The sequence below is a fragment of the Lutjanus erythropterus genome, chromosome 10, assembly GCF_056507025.1.
Source record: "Lutjanus erythropterus isolate fLutEry1 chromosome 10, fLutEry1.hap2, whole genome shotgun sequence".
Classification (NCBI taxonomy): domain Eukaryota; kingdom Metazoa; phylum Chordata; class Actinopteri; order Lutjaniformes; family Lutjanidae; genus Lutjanus; species Lutjanus erythropterus.
In genome coordinates, this window is record NC_139326.1 from 38793691 (window position 1) to 38807283 (window position 13593).

A 13593-nucleotide genomic window follows, 5' to 3' on the forward strand; every position below is an offset into this window, starting at 1 on the left:
TCTATATGTATATATGTATATACATATACATATATACATATATATACATATATATATGTAATCATTTTTTGAGTGCTTAGCAAAAAAATTACAACAATAAGAAAGAAAGGACAACAAAATAGGAACAAACCCCCCCAAAATGCAACAAAAACAGCCATGGCCATATTAAAACCAAAGTTTTTTAACATTAATTTCTTTAAGCAGATTCTTTGTTTGGGAATTTACTACAATCATTTACAAAGTGATCTGCCAATACCACAATGAGTACTCCATTACATGTAAAAGTCATTCATTTAAAGTCTTACTTAAGTAAACGTTTTATCATCAAGATGTAAATAAAGTACCAAAATTAAAAATACTTCTGCAAATTATATATTACATTTTAGATATAGATATATATTTTATTAGATTTTTATTTTAGAGATATTTTTAGATTTTAATACTGATGAAACAATAAGCGGTCTGTGGAACTTCATACAGTGAATTTCTGTAGTTTAGTCCAGTGGTTTCAAACCTAGGGGTCAGGCCCCTCCAAAGGGTCACAAAATAAATCTGAGGGGTCATGTGATGATTAATAGGAGAGGAAAGAAGGGAAAACAAGGTTCTGCTGCCAAAAGAATTACATTAAGATTTTTGTGTTTTTTTCTTCTAATTTTTAAGTTTTAGATAATTCATCCATTTGAGACATGACAGTGAGTCCAGCCACTGTTTTAATCTTCAGACAATTTTTTAATAAAATATTCTTTGACTGTCAAATCTTCAATTGAAAGGTAATTAGTAACTACAGGTGTCAAAGTAGCGCAAAAAGAAAATACTTATGTAAAGTTCAAGTGATCCAAAATTGTACTTGTGTGGTACCAGTGGTGGAAACAGTACTGAAAATCTGTCCTCAACTACAAGTACTGTTACATTGCTAAAATATTACTCATTTGCAAGTAAAAGTATTAGTGTTAGAAAAATACTGAAGTAAAAGTACAAAGTATTTATATCAAAAACTACTCAGAGATTTAGTTACTTTTTAACCGCCAGTGTTTCATGCAATATCAACAGGAGTTTCTGTTTCTCCAAACATAAATCAATAATTAAAATCTGTACTCCAAACCTGTGTTGCTGCAGCGTTTTGTTTTATTTTTTGTTTGTACCTCCTGGTTGTCATTGACCTGTTTGTGATCAGATAATCCTATTGGCCACTAAAATGCAGTTTGGATATTCATTCAAAATGCACTCAGTACTCAACTGTGATTTGAAAAGTAACCAAGTAGATTACATAGTGTAATGAATACTGACGTACAAGTAAAAGTACAGACTTGAAAATCTACCTTAAAAACTACATAATTACAGTAATTTGAGTATTTGTAATTAGTTACTTCCACCATGTCAGGTAAAATGTAAAAACAGTTTACTACAGAAAATGTAGCAAATTGAATTGTCAACATTACAGTCACATATTACATTTCTGGCACTGTGTTGTCCCGTGTTTTAAACCTCACTACAGGACAGAACAGACGGGTGGAATCAAAGCCCGTTCTAACAACTTTGATCCTTATCATTTGACCCATGAGGACTGTACAGCAAAAACTCCACGACTGTGAAATCCTGTATTATCTTTGTGGTAACAATAGTGCTTATGGTTTCTGTACCAGGTCTAATTATACTGAGTCATAATATTGTTAACACACTGCAGGAAGCTGAAGTTACTCTTGGGTTTACATAATACGGAAGAATTACTGTGACGTTTTGAATGAGCTCTTGTCACAGTGACCTTTGACGTCATTTCACAACGAAGGCTGCAGAGAAGGAAGCTGAGAGAAAAATCACTCAGCTTTCCAGAAGTGATATGGTTGATCAGGTATACAAATGGCCACAGTGTTTAGAAACGACAAATTAGTTGATATGCCCAGTGCTGACCCTACTGGGTCGACCGGCTGTACAGGTTGTGTTTTGTTGTAGTTTCCCCAGAAATGACAATTCAGTCATTATATACTCACCCTTGTGCTGATTGAGGGTCAGGTTTATTTTGTTAGTCTGCAAAACACTGCTGGAGTTTCACAGGAAAACAGTGTAGCAGAATCTCCCAAACAATGGAAGTGAATGGTGACCAGTTTTCAAACAGACAGTGTGCATGTGAATGTGGCTCCAAGCTAAGGATCTACAGTGAAGATTCAGGCTAAAACGTGGTGTAAATTACATTATTTTAGTCAACTTGGTATGCTGGGACTTTAGGAGACTTGGATTATACCAGACAAACAGTATAGAGGCATTTTATGCTTTTACTCTGTTGTATTTTTATATTTCAAAATTGGTCATGATTCACTTCCATTGTTAGCTTCTTCACTACCACAACTTAAAGTCATGCGTTCCAGTTTTTAAAAGTACAAAAGTATTGGTATCAAATTATACTTACAGTACCAAAAGTAAAAAGTAGTCATTATGTAGCACGCTCCATTGCAGAATAAATGTAATATGTGTGATATTATTGGATTATAATTACTGCTGCATCTGTTCATCACTTTAACGCTGTAGCTGGTTAACGTGGAGCTAATTTTATTCACTTCATATATACACTGGCTAGTTTATAAGTTTCAATTAAGTTTCATCATAATCTACAATTTATATCATAATTTATTGGTTGACAATCTTTTGTATTATCAATTTGAATAAGTAAGGACATGTGGAGAAAAAAGTACAATATTTACCTTTGAAACGTAGAGGGGTAGAAGTGGAAAGTAAGATGGAAATACTCAAATAAAGTAAAAATTCAATTCAATTCAATACTCAAAATTATATTTGAGGACAGTACTTGAAAACATAATGGTGTATCTTACGGGACGCACGTAAACGCAGCACAGATCACAACATCATGTGACACGTGCGTTCGGCGCAGGCGCGGTGGGTTACAAACGTGTAAAAACCTATGCAGTGGTCTTTTGCAACGTTATGCTTGGAACATGAGTAAGATATTAGCCTTTCTGACGGTAACAGTAGGACTACTTTGTTCTGCTGACCTGCTGCATGGCCTGTCAGACAGCGTTTATCAGGTAACGGTTTACTTTTCGGTGTGTGTGTTACTATTTTTGTGAAACCCTCAGTTCCGCTTTGGAGAAAACTCAATTCAAACGTCTCGTGCTCAACTTCTCGTCGTTGTCGACCAGAAAATTATGTAGAATTGTAACATATTTCTCAAATGCATTATACAAGTGACCAATGAAGCAATGTTTTAGTTTATGTAGACAAGGCTTTATATTACACTTCATATTGGAGTGCATACTAAGGGTGAGCCTCATGTAAAATTTTACGTACTAGTAATATAGATAGACTTTTTTCACGGCAGCCATATTATTGATATGAAATAGTGAACACAGGTGTTGCCAGTGGAACTAATTAAGACTGTTTCATTTGCTGGAGCAGAGGCTCCACTGAGAACACCACCGTGATTCTGACCTTTGAACCGAACCTTAATTAGTTTCATTAGTTACACCTGTGTTACTGTTATGTTTCATTTCGGTGTGAAAACGTCTATTTTGTGAAATGGTGTGTCAGATACAAGACGAACTGAAGAATGGAGATTTAGTGTTAACTACAGGTCTTTAAAGCACACTCCCTCATTGCATGTATCGTTTTCAATCAAGGCTTTGATACATTTCCAGGCTTTTGAATGGAATTTGGTTTGACTTTAGTTATGAAACGTCCCCTGAAGTTACGGTGAGAATCTCAAGGAGCACAATTTAAAACCGCAATATCAAATGAAACTCCTGTTTTATTCTCCCTTTCAAACTCTGGTGTGTTTGAGCCTGTTAAGAGCTTGATGAATAACAGAGTAATTCAGTATCATATGTACTGTACTTTCATTTTTACAGTCAAGGAAACATAATGGATTCAAGAGTGAACCCCAGTTCACAGAGAAGTATTTCAGTCAGACTCTGGACCACTTCAACTTTAACAGCATGGGGAACGGGACCTTCAGTCAGCGTTACCTGATCACAGGTGAAAACAGTTTCCCCATTTTAAATGTGAAGACTCTATGAGTAAATGACTTACTGTGTTCTGTTTGTTCTCTCTGTTTAGATAAGTACTGGAAGAAAGGCCATGGCCCAATTTTCTTCTACACTGGCAATGAGGGAGACGTCTGGGAATTTGCACTCAACTCTGGATTCATCACAGAGTTAGCTGCTCAGCAGGGAGCCTTGGTCATATTTGCTGAACATGTAAGAAAACACTGGTGCAAATCAATACACGTCACAGTCAATACAGTATTGTCAGCACACAGAATTATCATTTTGACTAAACATTTGCTGATCATATAATTCTGAATGAGTAGACTTTGCAGATCATGTGACAATGGAAAATGGATGACTAGTCTGAGTCATATGGTCAGCTGATTTTCACTGCCAGCAGTCTGTTTTTCTTTTCTTTTCTTTTTAGGCTGCTTGGTTTCCACTACACCACTTGAACAAGGAAACCAACCATCATTACAAAATCAAGTCAGCTGGTTTAACTGCAGAAATCTCTGTTCCTTTCTTAATGTTAAAATAGTGGCCTTATAATTTCTATTATATGTATTTTACAGCAAAGAGAAAGGGGATCATAAAAATAACAACACATACATGAAAACAAAAACCTCAAGAGAAGGAGTTTGACTAGAGGATGGGCATTAATGAAATGCAAGATTAAAGGAAAAGGAAAAACATTTCAGTTTCATTGAGGGAAAAAGAGATAAAGTATCTTAAAAATATGGTTGGGTGTCAGATCTGCTTGCTTCTCTGGCAACTTACCAAATGTGTCTGTGGCACAAAGGACTGAAAGATTGAAAGCTGACATCAAATATCTGGTCAGATTTGTGGTCTCATTAACTTATTATTTGACCAGGTAGTTAGTGATATAAATACGTGTTGCCAAATTAAGACTTCAGCTTCAGGCTTCAGCAACATGTTTTTATTTTTTTGTGTTTAGAAATGGATTTTGTAGTAAAAACATGTCACCTTAACCTGAATATTGTTTTAGAACTGATACTGAAACATGTCTAATGATACACAGCTATACTTCAAGGCATAATATGCAAAATTTTCCTAAAAAACACACACAGACTGAGCAATAATCCCTCTCAGTCATCACTTATGGTCCACTAGAAGTGTGTAATAGTGACTGTATCTGCAGAGAGCCTCCCCTCTGCCTGCATTTCCTTATTTTTCTCATTATGTTGCTGTGCTCAGGATGCTTAACCAACCCATAATATTGGTATTTGACGTCCTGTGAATGAGACTTGAGAATTAGCTATCTCTCTGGTGCATTTACAAACAGCTCACTGCTATATCTTGCCATCAGGCAGACTTTTTTGACAGGAGACCGCAGTTATTTAAGTTAAATATTGCTTTCTCCAAAGCCACCAGACTCCTTTGGCAAAAATCATAATTTTACCTCACAGAACATGGATGTTGCTGATCTTCTACCTCAACCAGTTAGTTTGTATTATTGTGTGATTTTGGTGGACCTGGGCTAAGTCTTTTAAACACTGATAAAATATGGAATATCACCAGACTTCTCCTTTAAATTCTCCGGTCTTATATGTTTCGCAGCTTTCTTTGTGTTGGATGTCCTCCTAGATATTTAAAGACATCTAAGGGTCAGTTAATCAGGAATGTTCAGACATATAATGCTGGTTTTGTCTTAAATTTAGTTCTAGAGTTGAAAAGATTTTAAATGCAATAACGAACATGCAGGTACTTCATCAACTCATGTGGCCAGAAGCCAGAGGGTAGTTTTAGTGACCTAACAGTCACATAATGGAGATGACAATGACTTCTCATTACAGGTGCATGATTTCCTTCACTGTCTGGAGCTGGAATATACTGCAGCTTTGATATTGTCTATGTATATTTTGAATATTAAGACTGAACAACTCTCTCTCTTCCAGAGGTACTACGGCAAATCACTGCCGTTTGGCAAAGATTCCTTCAGCATCCCTCAGATCGGCCTGCTGACAGTGGAGCAGGCCCTCGCTGACTATGCTGTCATGATCACTGAGCTGAAACAGCAGCTGGCAGCCACAGACTGTCCTGTCATCGTGTTTGGTGGCAGGTAGGATCCACGTGAGCGACCATGTGTGTGTGACTTGTTGTTGAGCTCCTCAGAAGTTTTTATTTCCTATAAATGTTATCAGTCCAACACTGGTTATATAATTGAAGCTTGAATTTGTGACTTGGTTTTTGTGTTCTCTTGAAAAAATATATTTTAAAGTTAAAATAACTGCAGTTGATTTTAGTGGGCAGGTTTCAGATTTCCCACTAATTTGGCATCAAATTTTACACATGATAAAGGATATCATCATGGTAAGCAGCTTAAAAGCTAACTTAAGTATTCTTCGACCTGGCCTGTTTTCCCATGTTTTTGTGTCTTAAGTGACTAAAGGGGACAACTACTTTTTAAATTGGTCCAGTATTAGGTGTTGCAGCAGTCAGCTGTCAAACAGGCTGCAAAATAACCCTTAGTCTGGCGATGCCAGGCTAACATCCAGGATAAATTGTTATAAATCAGATGGCAGTGGAACTGCAGTGTCAGGATTCAGAAATATATAAATTTTTACTATACTGAGTCAAACCAAATGATATGTATGTAGCCCAGAAATCACAAATCCTCTGAGGGGGCTTTACAATCTGCACATAAGACAACCTCTATTCTTTAGACCCTTGATCAGGTATGGAAATACTTCATAATAAAAACCCCTTTTAATATTTGGGGGGGGGGGCTCTGGGATCCCCTGGACAGACAGACATAGATGTTGCAGGACAGAAGAGACCAAGAAAATCACATTAAATACAAATTTTGATGACAAAATTTCTAATCCATATAAAATGTATGTGAAGAATGTGGCTCCAGGAGAATGTTGTCATACTTGCACATCTCAGAGCTTTTCCTGTTCAACTGTCTCGTCTCTTCCTGCAGTTATGGTGGGATGCTGTCTGTCTACATGAGACTCAAGTATCCAAACATTGTGGCTGGAGCTCTGGCTGCCAGCGCCCCCATACTGTCCACTGCTGGCCTGGGAGACTCAAGGCAGTTTTTTAGAGATGTTACAGCTGTAAGTGCTTTGGATGCTCTGCTTTATGTTGTCACCCACCTTGAGATTCAGACAGACAAGTATAACCTTAACTACCTAAACCAAAGCAAGGTTTCTGAAAACGTGCCAGCTGTTACTTTTCAAGTATTATTTTTCTCTGGAACTGTTATAGAGCTGTTTTGGAAAAACTTTAAAATCCCAACTACAAAGCAGTTTTGTAGCAAATAATTTGTGAATTGTGAAGGTTGAATAATGATCCTTTTCTTTTTTTATCCACAGGATTTTGAAAGTGTGGCCCCTGAATGCAGAGATTCTGTCAGAGGAGCTTTTCATCAACTGAAAGAATTAGCTGAACGTCAAGGTACATCTGTGTGACAGTGTTGCTTCTGAAGAGGAGGTGGTCTCAATTTTATGCACACAAACAATAAGGATGAATGAAAAGAAATATTGGACTATATAATGTCGTGAAGTAACAGTGACACTTGAATTTGTTTGAAATATTTCAGGGATTTACGGTGACCTGAGAGGTGTTGCTCTATTTAAAGGACCAGTGTGTACGATTTAGGGGGATTTATTGGCAGAATGTGGAAAAAATGGAGTATTACATAATGGTCTATGCACAATGCACTGGTTAAAGTCCAGAAGGGAAATAATAGAACAGTGTCATGTAGTAACTCATAAGGAATATAAACCCACTGTTTACTGTTACTGTTACCAGATTATAGTCGCATCCAGTCCGACTTCTCTCTGTGTCAGCCTCCATCATCTGCTCAGGACATTCACCAGCTGAACGGCCTGCTGAGGAACGCCTTCACTCTGATGGCCATGCTGGATTACCCCTACAGCACTCACTTCATGGGCAACATGCCTGCCAACCCTGTCAAGGTACACACAGCCTTTTAAAACTGCAAATTAATAGTATAAGTAATCATACATGAATGACAAACATTACACATACTGAAATTACTTAGAGAACATAAACTTATCAACTGTACTTTCTATATTAATTTTCCCCCAAGTTGTATAATATGGAAACAAAACCAGCAGTTTAAAGAGCAGCTGTGCACCTCTAACAGGGCTGCACATGTGCACTTTCATCGCTTAGAAGCTGAGTAAATATTAGAGCCTAGCTGATAAATCACCCATATGATATCAGTATATATCAGTATTGATGACCTTATTGGAAATATATTATGTATATGCTGGTCGATAAGTAACAAGAAATGCTAGTACAGAAAGATATTACAGGTCTTGTCCAGAGAACAGACTGTCACAACACTAACCAAATATAACCAGTGTTGGAGAAGCTGCTTTGTCAGCATGGCTTTGCATGCTACTAATTAAAAGACCAACCCAATGGAGAAATTTAGTTTGAACTACTTTTTCCAAGTAGCTTTAGTTAACCAAACTATGATGTGAAAAAAAAAGATCAAACTGACAGTGTACATGTGATCCAAAATTATAACAAAACATAAAACAAAAAAATCACATGCCAGCAAAAATTCCACCCAGTTGAATGTACAGAAAAAAGTGCCCACTTGTTCACAGGTCATACATTAACAACAAAAAATGAAATATCCCACTATTCATAGGAAAATGCAGGGAAGTTTGGTAGAGAAACACTAGTAAAATAAAAATCAAACAATCATTCCTTACCTTTTATTGTCCAAAATGTATTTGCAGTATGGTAAAAAAAAATGATTTAACTACTTGAATCACTATGTAAACCTGAATTTAATTGAACTACCAGCAAACTACTACAAAATATGGTTAAAATAATGTAATTACATGTAGTTCACTTCTAAGGGATCCTTACCAATGAGTCAGATGAGATCTGTTCCATATATGTTGCAACAGGAGATACTGTATATAACATGACTTTGTTTTTCAGGTGGCCTGTGAAACCATGCTGAGCGGACCTGACCTGCTCACTAACCTCAAGAACACTGCAGGTAAAGAACTACTGTCTCTTATTCAAAGCAGCTTAAATTTCTGGTTGCACTGTGTTCCTCTTGTTAATGGACAGCAGGTAAGTGAAATCTAAAATCATGCCACTGTGTTTCAGACTGGAAAGAGTGTGTCAAGTCTGGAAGTTAGCTCCTCATTGGGTGATCAGATGTATTTCATGCCAGCAGACAGTAGAGGGCAGTGTCCACCTTCCACTTCTGTAGTTCACTTGTTCTGGTTTCTTTCAGGATGTAAACTTAATAAAGTATTTTAAAAACTTTATTGTGTAGTATCCACTTGATCTCATTACAGCTTTCATATCATGAAACTTCATTAACCTCAAATGAACCTCTGTTGATGTTACACAATCCTTTCCTGCAGCGATTGTGTACAATGCAACTGGGATCCTGACCTGTTTCGACTTGTACAATCTGTATTTGGAGTGTGCTGATCCCACCGGCTGTGGATTGGGCTTCGACAGCATGGCCTGGGACTACCAGGTACTCCAACAACCACCAACACACATCATGTACAGTAGAGTAATGTTTACTGTAATCTGATTAATGTGTCACTATATGATTGTTTCAGGTTTGTATCTGCAACCCCTTCCTTCCATTGACCATATTTATGGGAGACGGGGGATATTTAGGGTAAAATCATTGACATTATATGTCAAAGGGGTTATGTATCATCTCAAAGATGTAACCTAAATATTCATTTTAAGTTTTTTTTAGTCATAAATCAATTTTTAATGAAAAATGTGTTTTGGTGAGGCACCTATTCAAATGTTAAAAGTTGAAAGTGTATTAGGGCTTAGAAGTTTTATATTGTCTCATAAGTTGTTGCAGCTGTTTTTGGGTCAGTACCTTTTATTACACAGATTTGGTGCACAATTAAACCATTTTGACCACAGGAGAGTTGATAAAACTGATTAAAAGTCCTCTTCAGTACCACATTATGACACCAAGACCTTTATGAACACCAGAGGAAAAAAGCATACTCTCATTTGGTAACTTTTGACATCTGGGGATTTTGAAAAAAACCTATTTTTTTATGTGATTAAATGGCAAGCACTTCTTTTTGGGGGATTACTAGGAGCCCCCCCTCTACCTAGGGAAGCCATCCATCCTCTGAATGCTCCAGGTCTCTAGTTTGTGGTCGTGATGTTTCATGAGGTTGTCATTATTCTAGAGGTCATTTTATACAGTGAAGTTGAGTTTGAAAAAATAGTCTCCCTACAATTAAATGGCCACTATGGGGACTAACATCACAAATTAATACAACAGACCTTTTTCATGGCAGCTATATTGACATAACATAGTAATGTCCCATACCATTTAGTGTAGCAGAGCCTTTCCAGTGAACCAACATGCACAATAGCAGCACCTTAACTCTGTTTAACCTGAATGGAACAGAACCATAATTAGTATCATTGGTAATACCTGAAACTCTACTATTTCATGTCAAAATGACTGCTGTGAAAAAGTTCTGCTGGGCTCATTGAAGCCACAAGAGTCTCTGCTTTCCAGTCATACACAGTTCATGCAATTCCAATACTGTTTGGGAAGCCCAGTATACAGATGTATTCAAATAAAATAGGCGAGAAAAAACCCCCAAAACAAATAAAACACAAAAAACTGCTGGGGATTATCATTAAGTGGGCATGTCTGTAAACTGGAGATACTTGGGTACCAACAGAACCCGTTTTCATTCACATAGCTTGAGATCAGATGTGAAGAGACCCCTTTGGCTAAAATTTGTCAAGCAGGCTCCAAACTTTGAAAATGGTCTGCTAGTATTTCACTCGCCAAACTATCATGACATGTTACTAAAGTAATTTTGGCTTCAGTTGTATTTGGTGTGGGATTGGATGCCCTGAAAGCTGATAATAATGTTAAATGTTTGTCCACCTGTATCTGATACCAGTACCAATGTGCATTTATACAGGCAGACATGTACAGGATACATTTGACATTATCTACACATCACACTAACCTGACAGGCCAGATGGTTTATTACACATGATCTCATGAATCCAGCTGCCCCACAAGGTCAACATCACACTGTTCATGGTGTCAAACTGGAGAAGCACCTCCAACCTCCATCTTGGTGTCTTCTGTACAGGAACCCTACAACAGAAGTGCTGATAACAACTGAAAATTGACAAATTATATACAAATAACCATTAGTGAAAAAGACTACACCATCTGAATTTTGATATGTACATGATTTAATCAATTATGTGCATGATTTATTTAAATAATGCCTCAGTATATCTTTAAAAAGATTAAAAAAAAACAAAAAACAGATTGTATTTCCATATTTGACAGTCAGAATTTTATGATGATGAATGAAATACCCCCGTCATCTGTGGTGTATCATCTTCACACTGTTCATCACACCAACACCATCACTGCTGTTGTTGTTTTTGCAGGCGTGCACAGAGATCAATCTGTGCTATGAGAGCAACAATGTGACAGACATGTTTCCTCCCATGGCCTTCACTGAGAGAGACCGTGAGGTTTACTGCACCAAACGCTGGGCTGTGGTTCCACGACCAGGCTGGCTCAAAACCCAGTTCTGGGGTGATGGTGAGCTGAATACTAACAGACGCATCAGACTGTCCACAAATGAAAATTAATGTGATTTGATACATTGGGCCTCATGCAGCCACATTCTCTTAAATTGTCACTTATATTTTCTCTTAATTTTCTGTTAAGAGAAAAAATTTAAAAAGTCAGCTCCAGTTGCACCAAACGTTCTTAATCACACAAACCTGCTCTCACCTGCTGAGCTGAATGATGAATCCCACTTGATCATAAACTGCAGGGGTGTGGAAAACTGTTTATTAACATAGGTAAAGGACTTTAAGGGCAGGTCTTGCACTGTGTGTAAATACTGATACAAGCCCGAGAACTGCAGACATGCCATCATAAAAGGCTGTAAGAACTTCAGCAGTAGTGAAAAGCACAGAGGAATGCTGTGTCTGCACAGAGATGCAAAGTATCGGAAGTGAAAGAATGAAGGTGTTAAAAAAGACTAAGAATTAAATAAATCAAATTTTATTATCAAATGGTTGGTAGTAAAGGAAAAGAAATATAACGAGCTGTAACTGTTAAAAAATAGCATAAATGTTTTTGACTTGCCTGATAACTTTCTATTACAGTGTGTCAGTTTATTACTTATTTTGTCTGACCAACAGTGCAAAACTCCTGAACTATTTTACATAAGATGATGGAATAAGGAAGTAATGAGGAAATAGATGTGGGAAAAACTGTAAAATTTGACACCTTTTGACTGTTAGCGGTTAAAGGCATTCCTCAAAATGAAACACTGAATAAAAAATGACAATATTTGGTTATTACATTGCAGTATAGATATTTTAATTATAACACAATTATACATAAATAACTACTATTTTATATATTAATGATTTTTCTTATCTTGGTAATTCTGCTTTTGACCACGTGTAAAATTTTCTCTTACCCAGTGAGAGAGGTAAAAATAATGGTGAATCCCAGAAATCAATGGGTACTAACAAAATGACAAATGGTAGATGCAAACAAAAATAAGAGCAAGTTTACTTGTGAGTGGTCTCTTGCATGAGGCCCATTGAATTGAAGTCACCAAGTGGCTACTGAAGACGTCTTTCTGGTAACTAGTTGAAGAGACATGGTTCAGTGTTTTTATCCCTGATGGCATGCTTAATATGCTGTCTGCATGTTGTCTGTCAGTGTTTTTTGTTACTGGAGTGAATCCTGGTTCCTGAGTATTCCCATATACAGTGCTGTATCTCCAGCAGTGTTTCTGTTTCTAATGAGCTCTCCTCTTCTGTTCAGCTCTCTCCACAGCCAGCAACATCATTTTCTCCAATGGAGATCTGGACCCATGGGCAAACGGCGGGGTAAGAGATTAAACCAATGAGAACACTTCAGTAAACTGTGAAGTCACTGCTTTCAGTCTGAATCTCACTCTGCTGTTCAGGTGAGAAAGTCCTTGAGCTCATCACTGGTAGCCGTCAACATCTCTGGAGGAGCTCATCATCTGGATCTGAGGTACAGTGAGCTGTCTGCTCCTGCATTTACTTTTTTTTTTAAACTCATAGAGCAAAATCTAACCTGATATTTTACTGTTGTTTTCTGCAGAGGATCTAATGATGCTGACCCAGTGTCAGTTATCAGTGCCAGGAAGACGGAAGCAGACCTCATTGCACAGTGGGTGAAGATGGAGAGGACCAGATTACAACAGTCACCTTAAAGCACAGGTTCAGTTTGCTTCAGGACTGGAATCACATAAACCAGTTATTACCTGTCACTTCTAAGAGCACTGTAGTGCAACTCAGGTTCATTTCAACATTGCACAAAAAATACAGAAAAAGTCCACCCATGTGTTCCATTCTGTTCTGCACACTAACTGTAGTCAGTGTGTATACAGTGTGTAGTGTGTGGAGAAGCAAAATTGAATGAACTGACTTAAGAAAATCATTATGGCCATTTTTCAATAAAACTGCAACTTTGTAATTCTGGTGCCAAAATAGATTTGTCTGACCATCAGTCCAAAACCTAAACCTTACCAATGAATGTCAACTTCAG

At 37.2% G+C, this 13593-nt stretch overlaps 1 protein-coding gene across 1 annotated transcript; it reads left to right on the top strand.

The window, feature by feature from the left end:
• The first annotated feature begins 2869 nt into the window (after positions 1-2869).
• On the top strand, positions 2870-13593 carry dpp7 (dipeptidyl-peptidase 7). The gene is made up of 13 exons (XM_084729260.1): positions 2870-3038; positions 3858-3984; positions 4066-4205; positions 5912-6075; positions 6940-7075; positions 7334-7415; positions 7773-7939; positions 8946-9006; positions 9383-9501; positions 11436-11592; positions 12841-12905; positions 12986-13056; positions 13147-13593. Exons 1-13 carry the CDS (start codon positions 2949-2951, stop codon positions 13256-13258), a joined length of 1491 nt encoding a protein of 496 aa, XP_084585386.1. The 5' UTR covers positions 2870-2948; the 3' UTR covers positions 13259-13593.